The sequence below is a fragment of the Pan troglodytes genome, chromosome 13, assembly GCF_028858775.2.
Source record: "Pan troglodytes isolate AG18354 chromosome 13, NHGRI_mPanTro3-v2.0_pri, whole genome shotgun sequence".
Lineage (NCBI taxonomy): Eukaryota > Metazoa > Chordata > Mammalia > Primates > Hominidae > Pan > Pan troglodytes.
The window spans coordinates 139,496,569-139,520,145 of NC_072411.2; the positions used below are offsets into that span (position 1 = coordinate 139,496,569).

The 23,577-nt window shown below is 43.3% G+C and overlaps 1 protein-coding gene across 1 annotated transcript in view; it reads right to left on the reverse strand.

The window, feature by feature from the left end:
• Nucleotides 1-238: 238 nt before the first annotated feature.
• The window catches only part of COL6A3 (collagen type VI alpha 3 chain), a 90,178-nt gene continuing 66,839 nt past the window's right edge, over nucleotides 239-23,577 (reverse strand). The window contains exons 32-44 of the mRNA XM_001153544.7: nucleotides 22,648-22,710; nucleotides 21,322-21,354; nucleotides 21,199-21,235; nucleotides 21,082-21,093; nucleotides 20,491-20,984; nucleotides 18,250-18,346; nucleotides 16,649-17,347; nucleotides 15,213-15,315; nucleotides 12,330-12,727; nucleotides 10,820-11,083; nucleotides 9,639-9,737; nucleotides 1,775-1,939; nucleotides 239-1,029 (exon numbers count right to left, since the gene is read on the reverse strand). Coding sequence (XP_001153544.4) covers nucleotides 989-1,029; nucleotides 1,775-1,939; nucleotides 9,639-9,737; nucleotides 10,820-11,083; nucleotides 12,330-12,727; nucleotides 15,213-15,315; nucleotides 16,649-17,347; nucleotides 18,250-18,346; nucleotides 20,491-20,984; nucleotides 21,082-21,093; nucleotides 21,199-21,235; nucleotides 21,322-21,354; nucleotides 22,648-22,710 — 2,505 coding nt within the window. The 3' untranslated portion in view covers nucleotides 239-988. The remainder of the gene's footprint in view (nucleotides 1,030-1,774; nucleotides 1,940-9,638; nucleotides 9,738-10,819; nucleotides 11,084-12,329; nucleotides 12,728-15,212; nucleotides 15,316-16,648; nucleotides 17,348-18,249; nucleotides 18,347-20,490; nucleotides 20,985-21,081; nucleotides 21,094-21,198; nucleotides 21,236-21,321; nucleotides 21,355-22,647; nucleotides 22,711-23,577) is intronic.

The following is a 23,577-nucleotide window of genomic DNA, read 5'->3' on the forward strand; positions in this document are numbered from 1 at the left end:
TTCCGCTCGGCCATGGAGCACTGGAGCATGTGGGGCTGAATCCACAAAGCGGGGGATGCTTGTCTCCACCCGGTCTCTTTGCACACTGGCTGATAAAGCTCTTTTGCCTCCTCCACTGGAAACGAAAGGCTGTTGCACAGGTCCATGGGGCCAGAACCAAACCCAGTTTCCCCAGCCTAGGGGTGATTCTGACAATTGCTGCTATGGAAACAAGACTGCCAAGAACGTCACACCCAGGAAACTTTCAATATACTTTATTAAAAAGTTTCTTTGTATAAATTTCCTAAACATTTTAAAATTAAAATTAAATCCCCTCCCCCCAGCACAAAAAAAACACACAACATTAGAGGAATGCCAAAAATATTCTCTATTACAACTTTTTTTAATTCTTTAATTAAGGCATTGGTCCCAAAGGTGCACATAGATTAAGGGATTTTGCTTCCTTCTGAACTAGATCATTTGTTAGAGGCTTCAGAAAAAGAAAATTAGCTTGAAATCTAGTCTGGGAAATTGGGGGCAGGGAATGAAAAAGTTGGTCTCTTGTTTCTCCACGATACACAGGCTTCCCATCTAAAGTCATGCTTAACTAAAAGGGAAAAAAAATGAACCAAGCAAAAGTATATAGAGTAGCCGTGACATTTGCATTATTTTCTAGACTTTACATTTGCCTGCAACAGGCATAACATGAAACTCCAGAGGGAATTTGGATTGATAGGAATGTTCACATAAACACCAGCAGTGGCTAACTGTTACACAACATTCAAAGTATTCGAGAGAACTGCCTGGAGACAGAGAGCGAGGGTCCACAGACACATTAGCACCATACTGATAGGTCATGCAGCAGGATGTTCCCTCCCGAGTTCGAGTGTAAATCAAAGCATGAAATGATACAGTGCAAGGGAATCTACACCCGGAGCTTCTACAGAGACAAGTTGGCGATGGCTGACTCCTTCTTCTTCAAGAGGTATATGATGTTGGCCAGCCACGCTTAGGTTCCCATCACACTGATGACTCCGGGTTTGGCGAGCACTGAGCGTCGAGAGAGGGGGTGGGTGGGGTGAGGTGAGGAGCCGAGAGAAGAGAGGAAAAGCCACATTACTGACCCAAAAGGGCACTGTCATTATCATGATACAGTCCCGCAGCCTCTGGTTTCCATCACCTGTCTCACTTTTCTACTCAGTACCATCAAAGGCCCTCTGTGACCTTCTTGGCCTGGGGCCCTGGGGCCCAGGGATGTCTGGGAAATCTCATCCCATTCTTTTGCCCTGCACCATCTACCAGGCCTTTATACGAACTGAACTCTCCCCATTCTGGCACTGACCCCAGGCTCTGTTCAAAGTGTTTATTTTATTACCAGTTGAACTGCACAATATAATGGAGATACTGGATGGCCCCAGTGACAACATTGTTATTTATAGGAAGCAAAACTATTTAAAAGATAAATTTGTGGGGGTTGTTTATCTTTGGTGTTATCTGTAGTTGTTCATTATATTATCTTCCCAGGAATCATTTTTGGTGCAATATTATACAAATAACAGCAACTTAGTAACATTTCTGAAGAATGACAAGGGACAATATGTTTTTAGAAACCCAAAATAGGAATTCAAAAAGACATTTCATGGGTTGTATTTGAACGTCTTCCTTATCTGAGGATACACTTTATCTTCTTTTTCACATGTATCATAATCATTGCACTTCTAATATTTTTCAAGGTGACTTATTGACCTGAATCTCTTATTTGCAGAAGCCATAAACACAAGGAAGAATCACTTACCAGGAGCGCAAACCTTTTCACATTCTTTCTGTGATCCAAATTTGTTTTCGTTTCCACCACAACCTCCATACCAGAATCTTGCACAGCTTTTGGTGTTTGGATCATAGTACCATTTTAATATGAAATCCCTGCAAGTTCCTTCGTCTTTTGGCAACTTGCATATATCTTTAATAAAAACGTGAGAAAAGGATATTAATGAGAACATGTGTGTTACTCGGCTCCCAGTGCTGGGGCTGACAGTCTGATGACCCTACTGTGGCAGAAGGAAAAAAAAGAAGAGCTTCCAGGTGAAAACTCCCTTAACCTGCTCAAATCTCCATTTCCTCACTGCCATATGGACATAGGAATTGCTTACAGCCTTGTGAGAGATAGATGAAATTATATCAATGAAAGGGCTTCATAAACAGCACTCAGAATCCCAAATGCTGGCAATGGTTATTGAATAATTTTAAATGAAATGAATTGTTTTTCCCCTTTCCAATCACTGGGCCATTTGCCCTCCAAGTCCTTCCATGTTAAATCCCCAGAAAAGAAACTGAATTTTAAAACCTCAGGGTTTTATAATTCTTGGCAAAGTGGAAATTCGATTCTGTTGGGATATAGTTCAAAAATAAGGCTCTACCTTTCATTACAAGCCAAGTAGACTAAAATTAAAGGTAAAGCAGAAAAGAAAATCCTTTATGAGTGTGTGTGTGTGTGTGTGTGTGTATGCACGTATGTGTGGTAGCCAAGGGCCTTTGTGACCTGCCAAATGAAACACGTAAAACGAAGAGCTAGCACTGATGTAAAATTCATGATGGCAAAAATGTCACATAGCAGAACTATTTTGAAGACAGAGAAGCATTCTTTTCCCAGTTAAGGAAGTTTATGTTTCAAATGCACACGTCTGATGTAGCCCAGCTGCAAAGTAAAGCAAAGGTCCCCTCGACGCCTGGAGAGAAGAGTTTACAGTTCACACACAGCACGACTCCTGTTTACAGAGTTTTCTGGCAAACTCCAGATTGTTCTGGGAAAGAGAAGCATTGATGTCAACTGTTATCTGTAAGTTTGAAAACGTAAACCTTCTTTCTCCAAAACTCCCTGGAGCCAATAATTCTGCATGTTCCCGTGAGTAGCTAACAGGCTGGAATTATCCAGCTCTCCCCTACAAAGGGATGCTTCTCCATCTCCTTTGTCCCCAGCGAGGCAGGCTGCTCACAGCTGCGGAGGTGGTGAGCATCTGTGTTTCAGATAGATACCAAAAAGGACAAGGAAAACCTAAGTCTTCAGTGGATAATCATAGCTTGGATCACCCACGATGGACCAGACTCAAAGGTGCACAGGACTGAGGCTCAGAATTGGTCTAAAACATTTCCTGGTTGCTGCTGTCACCCAAATTCCAGGCTGGTGGCTGGTGGCTCGTGGCTCCACAGTTACAACACCTCCTAGTTGCAGACGCTCTCAGGGCCCAGAAAGCCAGTGGTCCCCACGAGAGCCTTTGAAGACTCCAGGAAGTCAGAATAAAATGAAGACAATTTACAAAAACAACCTTCTTTCTCTCAAATATGCCAATAACTGAAGGAAAATGCCTGGCTGTCAAGGAAGGTCCTGGAGAGAACTGACAAGGCAAGGTAATTTAACCATCAAAACTTATTCCTCATTTACCGGTGGCTTCCCTGTTAGCGTGAGGCCGGCGTCAAATGATCTCCCTATTCTTCCTTCCTTCCCAGAGCGTTGGCCAATGGACCCTATTTGCTCTATTTTATTTGTTTCAAGTGCACTTCAGTCCTGACCATCTGTGTTTAGCTGTTCAGTTCCCAGTCCCCTGGGCTCCGCTGAACCAGTCATGAGAGGTCTGCCCAGAGCCACGGACACCCAGCCCATGAGTGGCCTCACAGCAGCACACTCCACTCCCCGTCTGATTGGCTTCTCCAGCTTCCTTGGCTCTCCACCCTAGCCCTCCAGTTCCACACCACGGCACTGGTGTTTTCTGCCCTTATTTCAGTGAGAGTCACTACTGAGACCCTGTAAGATTTACTAGTGGAAAATAAGGACACTGTTACTGTGGACAAGCAGATATTTGGAAAACCAAGAGAAATATATTAGTGAAGTGAGAACCCAGCACTATTCAAAGACAAAAACCTGGACTTCTCTACTTCTGAAGCATGAAAACGGAGGATTTTATGTTCTTAAGAAGGCTTCTAATGCAAACTCCACATAATCTTGACTTCTGAGACACGTGGTTTTGGCTGGACTCTACTCAGCTATGAGTGCATATGTTAAAGCAACTGTTTTAAAGCAAAAAAAAAAAAAAAAAAAAGTATTTAAATGTCCTGGAGTACAAAGGGAGATGGCTGGCCCTCGTTGAACTTAACCTGGACTTTTCCCTAGAACGACATGTCTTTGGATGCAATAGTTGTTCATCTTTTCCCTCTGAAATCAGTCTGCCCCCCAGGCATAACCTGTAGGAAGCTAGAGCCTTCTCTTTATCTGAGAGGAGCGCTTGGCTGAGTCTTCCTTAATTTGCTCTTCTTTATTATTGAGAACCTAGTGGGAGCCTAAAAGACAATGGGGACTGAAAATTATCCACAACCTTCCCCGGCTTCCTAACCTAGAATACCAATGTAACTAAGTTTGCTTGGAAAACAGAGGGGAAAGGCTGCCTGACTCAGACCACTGTCTGCTGAAACTTCCTTACTATTGGTCACTGGGCTTCAGGAAAGTAACCAAATAGAAGAGAGGAAACGGAGGCAAGCACAATGTTAGGTTAAAACCCTGTTCTGGGAATCCCACCTGTTCCCAGAAGCCACAGGTTCCTACCTAGAACATCCTAAAAACAACCATTCAAAAACACTGCGGCGCAAGGCACCCTAAGCCCCACAGTCCATTTTTGTAATAATGATGTGCAGGAGTGGATGTGCATGTGCGATGCATGCACCTTCCCACAAGCAATAATATTCATAGAAAAAAATAGGAAGGCTATGCATCGGGTCACTATTGGTTTTCATCAAAAGCCAGCAATGCTGTCACAATGAGAATCGTGTAATATATTTCTCTGTACATCCTGAATGCTTGACAATGCATATCTGTTAACTTTATAATCAGCAAAAAATATATGTATTCTTCAAAGTGGAAAACATATTGATTGGAAAATCTTGTCTTTTTCATAGTTTGATATTCCCATAGTGTTTCAATGCATTTTTAAACGCATCAGCTTTGACATTTCCCAAACATATTGATTTCCAAATCACGATGTAAGTACTTCCTTGAGCAAACTGAAGGAAGACAAACTGAGAGGTGTTTATGCTGCAATCATCAACATGTTCCTCATCAGTTTAATGGTCCCCAAAACAAGAAAATTCAATCACCTTCTCACTCGGCATTGTTGTTACAGTATAAAGTACTTCCATACCTTGGATGCAGGTATGATTTGCCTTAATGAAAACACTTTCCACCGTCTACATTTTGAGCATTGGTCAGTTCAAAGGGTACCAAGGAAACTTACCAAATTTTTAACTTACTTAATTTATTTACTTATTTAGAGACTGAGTCTCACTCTGTTGCCCAGGCTGGAATGAAGTGGTATGATCTCAGCTCATTGCAACCTCTGCCTCCCAGGTTCAAGTGATTCTCCTGCCTCAGCCTCCTCAGTAGCTGGATTACAGGCATGAGCCATCATGCTTGGCTAATTTTTGCATTTTTAGTAGAGACAGGGTTTCACCATGTTGGCCAGGCTGGTCTCGAACTCCTGACCTCAAGTGATCCTCCTGCCTCAGCCTCCCAAAGTGCAGGGATTATAGGCATGAGCCATCACACCCGGCCAATTTTTAACTTTATTTTAAAATGTAGCTGTGGTTAAATTTTACTCTTTCAGATCTTGACCAACGGACTTCTATTTTTTAAGACTTCAAGATAAAAAACACTCCTTTGGGCTCATCATAACCCACACATGACAACTAACCAGAAAACATCCTCACACAGCGATGAACAACAGACAGCCTGGAGAGGACCATTTCCTAAATCCCTGTAGCTATTTAACTTACTTCAGCTGTGGGATTAGTTTGTTCTTTAAATTATTATTAACATAAAGTCAGGTATTTCCCCCAAATATACCATTTTATGCTAATCGATGATATATATTCACATGGAACATGGCCAACCAAATACTGTATTCTATCCAATATAAGAGCTCTTAATTTTATGATGCACCATTATTTTATGTTCCACTAAGTAACACAAAATGCTACCAATAAACCATGATATATTGTCAATTCTAAGTCACATTTCAGTTTCAGAAGTGTCCCAATGAGAAGAAAATTGTGCATCTTAGAATCAATAAGTAAAACGTTAGTAAACACAAAATGATGGTTCCTTCAGGGCTATACAATTGGCCCAGTCATGTCTACTCGGACAAAATGTGATCAGTTCTACAGATTGCTAATTTCAAGAATAAATAATAAAGGACATGATGATTTTGTTAGTTGTTTTGTCTAGTTTCTGCATTGAAACTTCTTTAACACATGTGATTAAGCCAATAATTTAGGATTCATTTTGTAATACTGCAAAAAGTAAATTTTAAGTTAGATTTTTGTTGTTGTTGTTGTTGTTTAGAAATTCTAGACAGTCTTAGCTTTAATAGTAATATGCACAGAAAATATCTATCCAAAGCTTCCTTAGCTAAAAATGAGAAGGGAGAAGAGGGAGGTGGTAACAAAAGCCTAAAACCAAAATTAGCAACTACGTAGCACTGTCAAAATCAGCAGCGACAAAGCAGGTGGCAGAAAGGCCCAGCACACCCATGCTTTCAGGAGGCCATGGTAATGAATGAAAGATCCACTGCTGCTCACTGCCATTTATAGGCAGCAGATGTGTGACAGAAAAGTGGCTGGAGTATAATTCTTTTAGATGCTGAGCAAAGCAAAAAGTGGAGTGAGATATTTTTGTGGGGGTTCATTTGGTTTTATTTAAAAAAATACAAATATTAACCACTGAAAATCAAATCATGTAATATTGTAAAGCTGGAATCCTGAGTGGTTGCTAATGATGCCCTAGGTATATTAATGGAATCAAGGCCTGTTAACAGAATCAACCTTCATCTCAAAGGCAAGAGGCTCCCTGCCACATACCAAACAGGGCCAGATCTTATGGAGGACAAAAAATGCCCCAACCAGACTGCCCTCGCATTACATTCCTGACTCAAATTCCTGATAAACAAGCATCTATTCAATGTGACTGTCAAAATGGGCAAACATTAACATATGCAAATGAAAACCAATGGTAACACTGGTCCTCTCCTCTTCCCCTGCCTTAGGTGCCCAGGACTAGGAACCTTTTCATTTCAGAGTGTTTCTACCTACAAATTCCTTCACAGATTCAAACACAGGTCACCAAGTTCCCAGAATCCAACATGATAAACTATGAAAAATACAGATTCTTAAGACAGCATCTTTTATTCACAGAAGTAAAAAAGCAAACAGTAGCATCTACTATTTAATACTAAGAAAGGGACCCATCTCTGTAAACATGTTTCTAATTAATGGATGCTGCAGAAAGTAAGAGGAATTAAAATGGACACATGTAAATATAAAAAATATATTTTTAAAACTTCATTTTGCCTGAATGGTCTAGAAAATGTATATTTGGAGAAATAATGCATATTGTGGTCATTGGAATTTGGATGCAAAATATACATGCAACTACTGAGTAAGCATGCAGTTATTATCTTGTTTTAGTTATTTAATAAAGAGTGATTCATTGTCACTCCTTTTCCTATATCCAAATATATAAAAACCATTAAAAAATTTTCCCCCCACCCCAGGGGAAATAGTTAAAATGACAATTATAGGAGAAGGTGAGGAGGGGAGGGAGAGAGGTTGGTAGGGGTGGGGAGGATAAGGATTCCTCTCCTAATTCTGGTTATCCATTTTGAATTTTAGACATTTTTAAGTAAATGTCCCATGTATTAGGTCGGCGTGAAAGTAATTCCAGTTGTTGCCATTACTGTCAGTGGCAAAACTGCAATTGCTTTCGCACCAACCTAGTAATTCAAAAAGAGCTCTCAAAAATGCCATAACTGTGTGTACACCAACATATATTCATCAGGCCAAGGCAGGTTAAGTGCTTGTTTGTTACTATGAAGTCATTAAGTTTAAGAGATCAGAGATCAATTATGCAGGGCCTTGTTCTTTTTTTTTTTAAAAAAAAAAAAGGTAATTTATGTCTTCACCCTGGGAAGGAAAACACACATATGCATGTGTACACACATACATACACAGACACACACACATGAAATGGTGAGAGGACATTCACATCCTGGGTCTGAGGGTTATGCCCCAATTAGTATGAAGGAGAAAGGTTTTATTTAGATTCATCTGTATCAACTACTTGCAGCCTTGAAAGAAACACAAGCCCCAATTTCAAAAGCTCTTTTCTCTTAATCACAGGTAGACAGGCGATCTCAGTGTTAAAGGTCTGGATCAAAAGTACCTTCTTAATTCTGAACCTCACAACTCTCTCTCCCTCTCTCTCTCTCTCTCTCTACATATATATATGTGAAAAGAAAAACAAAACAGCCCAGCCAGACCCTTGCTTAAAGACATTGTTGTTTATATGAACTAGGCACTGTTTATACAATCTTGTCCCTTTTGGACCACACATAAGAGAATCAAAAACATCCCCAAATCTTGCTGTCTAGTTTACTCATTATTGATCTCTGATCTCTAGTTTACTCCAAGTCTTTTTCTCTCAATGAAGCACTAAATTGGCTAAAATTTTTCTATTTCCCACACTGTATTCAGGGAGAAGTTAACCAATGAGTGAGAAATGACATACACAGATTTCAGCAACTTTGAAGTTAGAGTTGAATCTGTCCTGACCCACACCTTTGGGGAAAATCTACTGTGTTCTCTGTGGCTTCTCTTTGAGCTCAAGCACCATGGTGGGGTCGCCTAACAGGCTCACTCAACAAACACCTTTAAAATCAATTACAGAAATGAGCATTGTGAAGAGAAATGCTTTCCTCCTCCTGACAGTAGACGATACACCAAAAAATAATGAATTGTCCCCTAGTTAGCAGAAAGCTTTTGCTTCAGGTCTATAAAACAGTATTATATCTAAATTCCCATGGCATTTCCATTTTTTATGTTAGTACCATCATTCTTTGCTGAACACTCTTAAGCAAAGCCTATCAACTATTTTAATAATCAGTTTCTCACGGATGAACAAGCCAAGTCCACATTCTGCTGAATGAGAGATTCCAGGTCTCTCAGAGTTTCACTGCCCAAGAACAAAAGCAAGTAACAGCTGTCAGTTCCTGAATTACACCCAACCAGTCACTAACTTAGCATAGACTATGCACACACTCTGGGGTTCAAGCACATGAGAGACAGTATCACAGACTCACACACTAAGCTGGGGTGTGTGCTTAGGATGTCCGGACCAGAACACCGCATGGGTCAGATCCAAACCCATGCATTTCATGGATTCCAGCCAAATTTGTCTTGTGTTCTTCTAAGCAGTTTTTTTTATTAGATTAAATCACTGAGTAAATGAAACGCCAATCTTCACAGCATCACAGACCACAAATCAACTCGAGTCCCAGTATGAGGCACAGGAGAAATGTCTAATGGATACGTGAATTCTAGTGATAGCCCCAAAAGCACCTCCCATCAAATTTTCACTGAGTCTGATCACAGGTAAAGTAAGACTCCATTTACACCTGGGATTATGCAGAATAAGATGATGTTGGGCTGCACAGAGCTGACGTGGACCTTTTCCCCCATAGAAGTCATGCCTGGGCTAAGACTTAGAACCCAGGAAGTTAAACTGGAATCAAGATGGGTATTTTCTTAGTGCCATTAATGGACCTAATAGTTTCACAACTCACCTGTTTCAGTGAGAGCCAATGGTTCTGTGCTCACCATTAGATTGATGGTTGAACTAGAAGCTGACCTTGCTGGCTGTGGAGGTGGGGGCTGAGATTTCTCTATAAAAGAAAAATATATGCAACTCGTAGGTAAATCAGAAACAGGAGGGCTTGGGAATCCTTAGTGACTGATATAAGGTTGCCTGCTGTGATTAATGTCTTATGTTGGGGAGTGGCGATTGAAAGACACAGATCCAAGACACCTCTACATCCACGACTTATGCTGTGGGCTACAAGTTGGATCCACCTGCTAATAAGCGATGGGAGGGGATCCCTGAACTTCTGAACAAATCCTCTCACTTCCCAGACAGCCTCTTCTGCTGCTGTCCAGGAAAATAGAGCCCTAGGGTTGACTGGGTCTTTGGACTCATATCTCTATGGGCCTAATCCATGGCACTGGTGGGAATTCCCTTTCCTCAAGCTGGTTCTTTGATCTGAATAGCATTGGCCTGAAGAAAAGAGGAGCCTTCCCTTCACATTCCTGGAGCAGTGGGGGTCAAGAAGAATGGGAGGGGGGAACGCAGAAGAATTTAGAAAGATGAGAGAGGGGACCATGAATAATTAAGAAAAGCTGTGACAGCACTCAAGTGCAGGCCTCAGTGAAATGGGGGGGCCCTGGGGACAACAGCCAGCCAAGGGCAGAGCCCAACTATGGTGAGATCAGGGCAGGGAGACTCAGCTATCGACATCCTCCACCCCCGGGGCGGTGAGACTTCAGGGACACCTCCATTACTCCCTAAGGAGCCAGTGACTGGCTGGTGTTTTCCTGAACATGGAAACCTGGACGGGGTGGTGGGCAACCAGGAGCCCTCGCCGGGAGACGTGGCCATCTTTCCCGGGTGCAATGTTGGAAAGGGCTGTGCTCAGGCGACGTGGATCTGGCTTCCTCCATAAAGTAGCCCAGGACCTAGAGGGCAGGACTGCATCCCACATGGAATCCCATTTCCATTCTGTGTTTTATAAGCTTAGGCTGCCACCAAAGCACCCAGGCTGAGTTGTTTTCTTGTTGTTGTTGTTGTTGTTGTTGTTTTTCGAATTTGTGGTTATTTCAGAATAGATTCAATAAGTAAGTGTCTCCTTTGTGTCCTGTTTGATACTCTACGTAGAAATCAGGTACCGACTTGTACTGATCATGTACTTACTTGTACTGAAACTTCCGTGGTAGGTGGCTCTGACCTGAGACCTCAGGTAGCAGACCACAGCCACATGGTATGTCTGCCCAGCGAGCAGGCCTCCAATGACGCGGTCCGTGACCGTGAGGTTCTGCTTCAGAACCAGGGACTGATCATGGGCTGAGGTGACGGTGAGGTCATAAAAATAAGGACCGGGGGGCTCAGGCCTCTCCCAGTGGAGTTTGGCGCTGTTCTCTGTTATCTCAAACACCTGGACTTCACGGGACATCTTAACTGAAAGATAGATCAGAGCGTGAAGATAAAAAATAAAATCCTCCATGACTGTTGTGCATGAGAGAGAGAGGAAATCTGAAAGGGATGTGTTAACAGACAAATTGACTTGAAATTTAGGTGAGGCGGGGAACTAATTTCTTGTTCAAGCCCCTAAAAAACATTGCTCTTATAATCTATCAGCATACATGAAATGTGAAATTCACAGTAATGAAAAATCTCATTATTCATCAACTTTTTTTCTATTAAAAATCTCGCCTGTTAAGAAGATACTTTGGAAATGCAGCATACTAATCCTAAGTTGTGTTTGCTACAAAATGAGCCCCATAATTTAAAATATATTAAGTCATAAAATTTTAGGGTATGACATGAAATTCTTTTAAAGGAATTCTGCTTTCTCTCTTTCATACTGTTCATCAAATGAAGATAATTTCCATTTTATCATGAGCCTTCCTTTACAGCTTGTGACATTCGGTAGTGTCTTCCAGTATCTTCTTTAGGAAAATGATAAAATAACATACTCTTGGTCTCATTAAAGCCATCTACCTTTTGTATCTAATTCAGTCTGAAATATATTAAGTTGGTGCAGAGTCATTGTGGTTTTTGCCATTGCTTTCAATATTTTTCTCATGGTCAGCATGAGCATAGATTTGAGCCTTGGGGAATGACTGATGGTCCAGGCTCTGACTTTTCAAGCTGCTGGACTGAACACCCAGTATTGCCACAGCACACAGCTTAGGGCCCTTTTTCTGTGGGTATGAGGCAGAGACAAAGTTTGCAGTTGCAAAGGGCTCCCCCAGACCTTTTCAAGGCATGTTCTAAGGTAGGCGAGTCCGGCTCCATACACCAGCCCAGAAACATCTGCCTTGCTGCCTAAGAACCAACTGCAGCGTTTTTCTTTCTGTCTCTCTCACTCCCTAAATAGGAGCTAAAATCTTATTTCAACATGGAAACTTTTCCCTTTAGTTTAAGACAACTCAATTTTCAGGTGAGGTGAGCTGTGCCCCCACTGACATTCCAGGGAGAATGAGAGCTTCCTATCCCTACCGCAAGACAGGATTGAGGGCACAGGATGGGGAGTGGGAGGCTGGAATCCCTAACCAACACCTCTTAAAATACATCATCCAGGTGTACAAGCCCAGATCAAGGACTGTATTCTGAGTGTGTTACATGCAGGCTTTGAGGAACACACCCTGGAGCAGGAAATGAGGATGTCACAAGATGGCAGCCCTAGCAAGGGCTTTCTTACCCACGGGCTTAGTGGTGGCTGGCTTGGTGGCAGCTGGTTTGGCTGCCTGTGGCCTAGGGACCTCAGGCTTGGTCGCCACTGGTTTTGCAGCAGCAGCAGCGGGAGGTCTTACAGCTGCTGGCTTTGCTGCTACAGGCTTCGCTGCCATTGCTGGCCTCACCGCCACTGGGGGTCTAACAGTGGCCGTCTTTGTGGCCACAGGCTTGGCAGCCACAGGTTTTGCAGGGGCCGGCTTTGCAGCGGCTGGCTTCACAGATGGCTGATTTATAATAGTCACAGGCTTTGTTGTGGTGGTTACAGGCTTTGTTGTGGTGGTCACCGGCTTCGTCGTAGTCACCGGCTTCATTGTCGTCACTGGGTTGGATGTAGGACTTGAAGTAACGTTATTCGGAACATTTCTGTTAAGACAAATTCAATATTACCTCTACTTTTACCTGCTATCTAAAATAAATAAAGACATAACCCCATGAGCTACATTAAATTTGTTTTAGCAAAATGCATGCAATAGTTTTTATAGATTATGTATAGCAGTGCATATATTAAATTCCTTCTTTTAAGGATCTGTGCCTCCCTAAAAAAAGATATGGAACAGCATATTGAAAAATAGAACCATTAAAAATGAAGCTTATATTGTTCTACAAAAACATCTTTCAATTTCTAAAATAAAGGCAGAGAGAAAATAAGGGACAATAATAAATAATATCCAACAATGTTCTCATTATAGCAATTAACCAACCAAAACATACACCAAAAATTAAATGAAATCAGTAGTTAGCTACTTACATTATAAGAAAATATCCACTCAATCAAATGCTATGTTGAGCTGGAAAATTATAAAGTTAGCATGTACTATTTTGCTCCCAGGGCTTATTATTGGGAGTATATATATTTTTTATTTCTCTTAATTTTTGTGTATGTGTATTTTTTTTTTTTACAATTTCTTGATCTATTACCAATATCTAGAGAGAATAGCAGCCTAATCAAACAGACATAACAACAAGGACCCACACTTCATAGCTTTCTTGATCTTAGAAGAAAATATATTATTTTATAGTCATATCTTGCTACTTGTCCTAGGAAGTATTAATATATTTTCAAGTTAATATCATAAGACTTCAAATACTAGGTTACTTCATTCATTCTGTTTTCCTAAAGATAAAAAGGTTGAGCCAATTTCAGGGAAGGTTTCAGAGAAAAAATACGAATCATTAGAGCCTAGAAAAATAGAGGCTACAAAGCTAAATGAAGCATCCAGTGCCACGATAAGGGTCCTAGTGGCCTTAGCAATGATATTCATTCTTGCTATGCTGAGATTTAAAGCCACTCCTTCTGAGGTCAAAAGAAAGAGCTGAAGGACTTAAGTGGTGATAGACAGAAGGGTCTGCAGTAGGAAGAGATGGGCTCTCTTTCCCCATCTTGAGAGTCAGCCAGTAGTAAGCCAGATAGTCATTTTTGAAGGATCATTTGCGTTCACATCTCATCTGTGTACGAAGTTCAGAATCTGCAGAATCTGCACTTCCCTCCAAAGCATGACACACTGTGACATTCTCTTAAGGAGCACACATTGCTGACACGCTGCAGGGGCTCAGTTCTTGCAGCCACATCACCCCAGCTAGCCCTCTGTTACATGCCCCCACTGCCCTCTTTGCTCCTAGGGTTGGCACCCGAGATGGAGCAGGGCATGAAACACGGCACATGGGCCAGGCAGCAGCATCGGCATGGGTGCCACAGTCCTGCCCACTCCCACCCCTCCCGTCAGTCTTCATAGAACATGCACATGACTTCCTATTATTACCATCATTACATGTTATCACAGCATTAATAATTTTAAGAAGACATGGAGTCCATTTTTTGATGTATCCAATCCTTCTTTTACGTAATCATTTCACACCAGATATGGTAAATTGTTTGGAACTACGGTCTCAATTATCTACCTTCTCTCTGCCCATGCCCTTTCAATGTAATGTGGCAAGTCCTTCCATCAAGCCTAGTTTTCCATTCTTAAATCTAGGTTAGCCTTTGGACATGCTTTGGTCAATAGAACGTGGCAGAAGTAACAGTGTGCCAGTTCTAACCTAGGTCACAAGAGGCCTTGCACACTTGTCTTCTCTCAGGGAACCCTGCCAGGTCACCTGGTGAACAAACCCAAGCTAGCCTGCTGAGAATGAGAGACCACATGGAGCAGAGATGAACCAGCCCATCTGAGACCACTCTAGACCAGCAGCTCTATAGCTGACAAGCAGCTGACCACAAACATAAGGGATCCAAGGAGAAAACAGAAGAACCACCCAGTTGAGCCCAAACAAAAATTGCTAACCCACAGAATTGCAAATTAAATAAGTGGTTGTTGGCCAGGCCCAGTGGCTCATGCTTATAATCCCAGCACTTTGGGAGGCTGAGGCAGGCAGATCATTTGAGTTCAGGAGTTCTAGACAAGGCTGGACAACATGGTGAAACCCCATCTCTACTGAAAAAAAAATACAAAAATTAGCCAGGCATGGCTGCATGCACCTGTAGTCCCAGCTACTCGGGAGGCTGAAGCATGAGAATTGCTTGAATCCAGGAGGCAGAGGTTACAGTGAGCCAAGATTGCACAACTGCACTCCAGCCTGGGCAACACAGCAAGACTCTGTCTCTAAATAAATTAAGTAAGAAAATAAATACGTGGTTGTTGTTTTAAGCCACTAAGTTTTGGGTAGCTTGTTACATGGCAAAAGCTAACTGATAAAACAGATTATTTGAGAAGCATGACCCACATTACCTTTGGGAAGTCACATTTTCTGGATTTCAAGGTCCTCATCCCATAAAGTCAGGAGGTGGTTGGAGGACCTGTGCACTCCCTGCAGCGCTACAATTTTTAAGACAATAATTATAATCACTTACACTTGTTTGTGACCAAACTTCACAAGGTTCTTTGTGGGTTGGTCCCCTTGGAACCAATCACACTGTTTCCTGATATCTGGGGACAAGTAAAAAGCATTTTCACCTAAAGAAAAAAACAAAGAAAACAATTGAACCGCATGCTAATAACATGAAAATTAAAATTAATCTGTCAACAAGTTAAATGAATCACATAACATTTATTTAGCCCATAATTATTGTTGAATTAACTATATCAGACAAACTATGTCCAGTGATTTTAAACATAAAGTATGATGGCATTGGATCCATAAAACATGGTAAGCCAATATGTTCTATTTGGCAATATTTGGGTGATTAAGTTAAAGATATATTTATCCAACATGAGAGAGAAGACAGGGATAGAAGAAAAATCAAGTGGAGAGTTCAACAAGTTCTAGACTCTTGGACATCAGATTATAATCCAACTGCTTTTCAGATTTTCTCAATGCTTTGTTGAACAAAGCTTTTGTTTTTAATCTTTGGAAGACAGGAACAGTGACCTGTGGGTGAACCTGGGGGCTTACCTTTGCTTCACATTTTTCTTTGACTCTTTTGGGGGCCAGACCTTCACAAATGTGAATACTGTTTTCATAGACCTCAACATTGCCTTAAATAATAAACATTTAGCATATACATGTTTACTTATACTTTATAAATCCCCCTCATCTGTTCCAAGCCTTGCCTGTACTGACCCTGGGCTGCACACTGTACACAGGCTCTGGAAACTATAATAGGCTGCACCTCCTCAAAGAGCAGTCTAGGGGACCACAGACCCACAAATAAATGATCAACAGGCCAGGTAATAGATGCCCTAAATAGGGTGTCCGGATTAACCATGAGCAGGCCTTGGGAGCAGCAGCTTCCATGGCGAGCAGAAGCCATTGGAATTGAACTTTGAAGATGAATATGGGTTTGCTGCTGAAGTGCGGTGGAGAGCATTCCAGGGAGGGGGAGCCCCATGAGCAAAGACCCAGTGGTATCCAAGCACGGGGCTGGTGGCTAAGCCCAGATCAAAGCAACTCTTTCTAGAAGCTTTCCCCGGTGCCCCTAACAGAAATCACTTCTCTCGCAACATGCCAGCCTACTATGTCATGCGTAATAAATGTGCATTTGATCCATTTGCCCACCCATTTGTAAACTGTTAAGGACACCAAGAGTGCCTTATGACTAGGTGGCGCTTGGTCAAATGTGGTGGAATAAAGGAATCAATGAGAACAAGGATTCTGTCTGCATGTTCCCTGCTTACTCTGGCTCCTAAAAGCATTTGTGGCATATGGCAGGTGTCAATATATGTCTGTTCAATGAATGAAACAGTTCCTGTCAACACATCGGTTGTCTTTTCCATGACTGTTCCTACACTTCTCCTGGCCCGAGCATAAAGCCAGGCCAGGGCACATGCTGTGCCACGCAGGACTTACTGCTGACGAAGGACGGCAACAGCCTCCCAAAGCGCATCAAAGGCTCCTCGTTGAGCTCGGTGGACTTGTCCACTAATTTGAAGAAGACATCATTTGGCTCACTGGCGAAGGTGTATACCTCCTTGATGTTCACCTTCCTGCCAATGCCCAGGACCACGAAGAAGTAGCCCTTGCATTTGGCCTGCAGGATGACTCTCTGGGCCTCCTCCAGCTGCTGCTCCGGCACCTCGCCCGTCAGCATCAGGACCACAATTTTCAGGTCCCGTGGGTTTGGGGCACTTTCAAAGACATTCTCTATGGTGTATTCAATGGCACTGCCCAAGGCCCTGGTTCCCTGCAACTGTGTCATTCCCCTGCTGAGGAAGTCCACCAACTTCTCCTTGGAGCCATAGTCAGTCAGGGAGAATTCCACCTTCACAGGTGGCATGCTGGCATTGTCCACGGACTCAGAGGGCGCGTGCTGCACAACGGCCACTCTGGCGAAGTGCTGGGAGGCCTTGGGATCTGGGCTCATGTCCAGTTGTCTGACCAGGTACGCTATGTACTTCTTCATCTCATTGAACTGGAACAGGGTGGTGGTCTCAGCGCTGTCTAAGATGAAAGCCATGTCGATGTCCACATCGCTCCCTGCCGCTCTCCTGTCCCTGAAGGAAGGCCTCCAACTGCCAAATCCACAGGATGGGTCGATGTTGCAGACGTCTAGAAAGAAGCATGGCAGCCTATTTGTTCTGTGACACCCACAGCAGGATACACAGCTCATCAATCTGCTGGGAGACTTGGTTGATTAAAATGATCACATAAGATCAAAAGCGGGCCGGAAGCAGTGGCTCACGCCTGTAATCCCAGCACTTTGGGAGGCCAAGGCAGGTGGATCACGAGGTCAAGAGATCGAGATCATCCTGGCCAACATGGTGAAACCCTGTCTCTACTAAAAATACAAAAATTAGCTGGGCCTGATGGCGCATGCCTGTAATCCAAGCTACTCTGGAGGCTGAGGCAGGAGAATCGCTTGAACCCAGGAAGCAGAGGTTGCAGTGAGCCAAGATTGTGCCACTGCACTCCAGCCTGGGCAACAAGAGCAAGACTCTGTCTAAAAAATAAAAAAAAAAATCACAACCAAAACCAATTTATATCTTGCCTTGATTTGATTATGGCCAGATTTCAGTTTCTATCACCTAATACTTAGTAGATGAAACAAATCACTAACCTAAAATCTTTGTAGTATACCATGTGCTGGCATTTTTAAAAGAAATGAAAAATTATATTACTTCTCTGCCACTCTTTGAAGAAATATGTTCTAGAAAGTCACTAGTGCCAATATTTTCATTCTAGATTCTAATGTCAAAACTTAAGCAGAAACTGCCTCCTCCTTTGTTACCTATAAAATGAATTATCCGCCATCAAAGAGAAGCTCTGTTTTGGGAGGTCCATTTTTAATATAGAAACTGCTGCAGTAGTATTTACTCTGGTAAATACGAGGCTTTGTGAATCAATTGAACTCAAGCTCTTTTTACAGATCATCATTATTCTCTCACTCTCCCATGGATATTATGTTTTGCAATTGCAGCTGAGCAGATCTTCCTGTTAGAGAAACAGCTTACCCAAGCAAACATGACACGTGAGGACATTCTCCAGGAAGTCTGTGAGGTCTCTCCCTGCAGGCAGGACAAGCGCATGCCCCACTGCTGTGTTATTGATCTGGTTTAAACAAAAGAACAACTTTGGTAGGGGCGTACATGATCACTAATATCTGAAAATATGGCAGAGGAGTAAATCAAAGCTACATCAATAAAATAGATTAACTTCCCAATAGGGCAGTATTGGGAATATCTTCTCATTTGGGGGTGGGGCTAGGCTCTGAGTATAATAGAAAGACATAGGTTTTATTCTACTAGGGTGAGCTGGAGTTCATATCCCGTTCAAATGGGGTTCAGTTTTTTTCAGCTGTAAAATGGGGGGTAATACCTTCCTAATGGTGTCATTTGGAGGGTTAAATTAGATAATAAATGTTAGTAACTGGTGTATCCTCTGGCAAACAGTAGGAACTTAATCTTATCGTTATTTTTAGCAACAATATGGGAGCTCCATCCCTTCCCCACCCTCTCAGGTGTGGTTAAAGCAAGTAACAAAATCACTCCCAGTGGGTGCAAAGAGTCCTGTCTATCGCCGTACCTGGCACACGATTAGTAATTATTCATTTAACAAATAGCTAGTTTGAATGAATGAATGAGCAAATAATTAATGAATGAACAATTTTTTGATCTCGTTGAAACCATGCTAAGAAACTCACGTGGTTCTGGGTCCCGCAGCCCACACAAGGACAGACTTATGTGAATGAACCCCCCCATCAAGAGCACATGGCCGGTAGCCCAACTTCAATACTGAATTCCCAAGCCCAGCGCTCTATGCACAAATCATCCTGTGTTCGGCAGAACAAGCCCTGAGGAATGGCAGCGATGACCCAATGTCTTTCGCCGACACAGGCTGTGGTAAAAGCATAGAATATCCAATGTGGAAGGAAAGACATTAGCAATCATCCTGCCCCAGTCTCAATTTACAGGTGAAAAATCTGAGACGCAGGGACGCTAAGTGGTGTGCACATTACTTTAAATGGGTGGGGGGAGTGTGGAACCAGGCCAAGGCCTCCTGACTCCCGGGTGGACTCCTTGCTACCCATCACCCATCTGTCTTGAACAGTATCGCCAGAACTGCACTGAATAAATATTAATTGATGTAAGAATTAAACTAGTTGGCTGGGTGCGGTGGCTTACGCCTGTAACCCCAGCACTTTGGGAGGCCGAGGCAGGCAGATCACGCGGTCAGGAGTTCGAGACCAGTCTGACCAACATGGTGAAACCCCCGTCTCTACTAAAAAAAAAAAAAGAAAGAAAAATACAAAAATTAGCTAGGCTTGGTGGCGAGTGCCTGTAATCCCAGCTACTCAGGAGGCTGAAGCAGGAGAATCACTTGAAACTGGAAGGTGGAGGTTGCAGTGAGCCGAGATCACGCCATTGCACTCCAGCCTGGGTGACAGAGCAAGACTCTGTCTCAAAAAAAAAAAAAAAAAAAAAAAAAACACAATTAAACCAGTTACTTAATAGAATTACAAGCGACACTTGGCCTCTCCGTGGGCTGACCCTTGGGGCCTCACTGAAGAAAGCTTTGCACAGTGGTGTAGATTGGGGGTGCTGAGTCGGCATAGTTTTGGGGACCTCATTAAGAGACTGCAGGCCTCCAGAGCCACCCTGGATATTCACCTTCAGGGCTGATTGGGACAGAGTGGAGACTGGAATGGGTATCATCAGCACATGGGTTTCAGAGTCTAATGGACTAGGGTCCTAGCCTCTCACGAGCACCTCACTAACAGCAGGATCTTCCTATCCATGAGGTGAGACTGATGATACAAACCTCACCAGCCAGTTATGGGAAGCAAATGCCCAGTACACAGTAAGACACAGCTCAGAGTGTGCACAGGGGGCCATCTTGGGAGGAGACAGGACGGATCCAAACGTCCAGTTCCTCATGAATAAAGCAAACAAGTCACACCACCTTGTTAGTAGACAGAGAGTGTCACCAACACTAGCATCACTAACCGGCAAGAGCTGTCAACATGTGAGGAGGGACCTGGGGGCAGTGCTACAAGCATGTAGGCGTCCCTGTAGTGCTGGAGCCACGAGGTTGTCCTGGAGACCTCACAAGAGAAGTTCTCAGGCAGATGGCCTCATTGGGGATGTTTTAGGAGCTATGGGACATGAAGCCACAAAGGAGCATGGACGTGTCTGAGAACCTTCTCAGAGCCCCAGAAGAAAGGGAGATGCCAACAGCACGCACAGAGCACAGACCTGCAAAGCGTTGATGAGCTGCCGGTCTTCCTGCCTTGTAAGGAACAAGGGGGTGATCCCCGCATCTGAGAGCTTGAGCACAGCCTCTCTGAGCTGTGGGGATGCTCTCGTGGGCGTGTTGCTGAAGAAAACAGCCACTTTCCTCATCAGGAATCCGTTCCTCACACGCTTAAATGTGTTCCTGGCCACAAACGACATGGCAGTCTCCAGACTCTGCTGTTTGGATGTCAGGGCCACCTGAAGGTTCTTAATCTTGTCCAGGAGGACCGACTTCCTCTTGGAGTCAGCGAACCGGATCTCCGTGGTCACCTCGTTGTTGTAGGTGACCACAGCCACCCGGGCCCCCCGTGGGCAGTTGCTCTCAGCAATGGTCAGGTCATTCACAATACTCAAGACCACATCTCGCATCCGGCCGAAAGTGTCTTGGTTGACTCCCTCAGAGGTGTCTAAAGCAAAGGCTAGTTCTGTTGGGAAGACGGGGCACTCCAGGGGCCCTGTGGAAAGTAGAGGGTGGAGGGTTAAAGACAAACTGTACTTACTACAAAAGGGAGGCTTCCTTTCCTTAGGAGAAAGTCACCAAAATCAACTTACCATAACAGCAAGCTAGAAAAGAAGCAAAGAGAAGAAAGGGTGAGAGACTACTCTACCATGTGAGAATTTCGAATGTAAAAATATGCATTGTGAGACAACAGAAAATCATGTACTTACGGCATTTGTCTTTGATGCTTTGGATGAGGGCACATTGCTTTAAAAGAAAATAAAAGAATACGTAAAGAGAGCAAATCAAAGGCTCATGAGGTTAATGAGTCATTCTGGACACATGCAACTTACATCGATGGAGTCGCCCCTGTTGCCCTTGGGACCCTGTAAAACCAAGGAACGAAAGGTGAGAGGCACAGCAGATGGGGAATTCGAATAAACAGGCTTTGGCCCCCAGAAATACACAGAGCAAGACAAAGGGGCCCCTGGATAACCTTGATTGTTTACAGCCTCTCCCTATAAACCTGATTTTATCCCTTGCAAAGCAAAAAAGAGAAGATTCTGGAGCAAATGTGTTTCCCTGGGAGGTCATTTGGCTTTTGAAATAGTCTCATGTTCTGAAACCAGGAAGCTCACCACCAATCCATGTAAAGCCCACGAGTGAACTTGGGTCTAGATTCTGCTTCTCTTGAGAAAAGAGCTCCCTTTCACACACTTGCTTGATACGCTGTCCCCTGCTGAAGGGGCAGTGAGAGATCATTGAGCTGCCCTGGCTCCCTCCGTCTCTAAAGCATCCCAGCTGAATTCCACCCCGAGGAGCTCTAGGGACTGACTCGTGGCTTCCCTCAGTGTCCCATGCCTAAACCTCACCACCCTGACAGCCCAGCAGGCATCTCATGGGCCATTAGTTGTCTTTCCAGGAGGCTATTTCTGCCTGCTTGGTCTTCTGCAGGAACTGGCTTAATGTGCTCCCCCCAACACTTCACCTACTTAAAGACAGCAATCAGACCCACCTGACCAGCCTTCTTTTCCCTAATTCAACCAAACTAAGCCCTGAACCTTTCCTTCTAGGAATGATTTTCCAACTCCCGAATTATCTTTTCCATTATTTTTTGAAACTCACCAATTTCAATATTGAGGGACAATATATGGAGAAATTCAAATAAGAAAACAAAGGTATTAGCAATAAAGAGGTTTGGAAGGGCTGTGGGAGGATGCCCTCCCGGCTCCTGGTGGCAGCATAACTAGTGGGCTTTAACCACAAATCAGGAGCTCCCTTGGGGATTTCATAGACCACAGGAAGCATTGTCAAACCAAGGCCTGGCATAATTGCACTGCTTCTACAAGATGCAAGCAAAAGGTATTTAGATTTCTCCTCTTTGGTTTCTTCTCCACACAAACCTCAAATGCACCTATGCCAGGAAACTATAAAGGCAAATTACAATACTCCCTAGATGACAGGATATCCCATGAAACCTATTTCTTTAAAGTTTCTTGTTACTCTAAAATTCAAAATCTCTTTGCTGCATCATGATGTCAGAGAGGCGGTTTGACAACCAAGCAAATACAAAGAGAGCACATTTTCTTGTGAGCAAAGCAGATGGTGGGAAGTTTTCAGGGACCACGTGTAAAGCACCCAGGGCCAGGTGGCTGGGTCAGAACTGGATAAATACTTACAGCTGGTCCTGGGTAGCCAGGGTCTCCTTTCTGTCCAACTATCCCTGGAGGTCCCGAATTTCCCTAGAGGGAGCAGAACAAACATTGTTCAACTGTGTCAGAAAGTGGAGAATTTAAGGCTCCTATAGTTGGAAGGGACGGTAAAAGTGATCTAACCCAAGGGACTCCATCACCACGAGAAATCTCTCACTTTAAGGGAGCTAAAGTGTCTCTTAAATGCAAGTTTAGGGACAAGCAACCTCAACAAAGCCAATGGGAGTCCCCCACCAACTATAGAGGTGTTGTATATTGTGTTCTCTGCCAGGCTAAGGTAAGACAGATGCTTTCCCAAGAACCATTAATATGATTACTAAGGACTCCCAGGAGAATAGGTAACAGACAGTGAATTAGCTCATGTGTTCAGTGTAGATAATCATCATCCAATGTTTTAAAGCTCTTTGGGACATTAAATGATCTAGTTTGACTGTCTTCACTGATCAAATTAATAGGATAATTATGTTTCTTTTTAAACTACATTTCAGGCTGAAAATAACTGTTAGCAACATTTACACAGATCTAGGCCACAATTTGCTAATTGAAGACTCTGCCGTTTTAAGAGGGTGAGTAAACATCCATTGAAGAATAATCTGGCCAGGTGTGGTGTCTCATGCATGTAATCCCAGCACTTTGGGAGGCTGAGGTGTGAGGATCGCTTGATCCCAGGAGATGGAGGTTGCAGTGAGCCAAGATGGCACCACTGCACTCCAGCCCAGATGACAGACTGAGACCTTGGCAACAGAGTGAGACCTTGTCACACACACACACACACACACAAAGAATAAAAAGAAAAGAGCTATCAGGGCCAAAAGTAGCTTAAGGAAGAGGAATCTCAGCACCAGTAGTCTGAGGAGCCCATGGCCTTGGCCTGGCTTGCTTGCAAGCCCAGAGGCT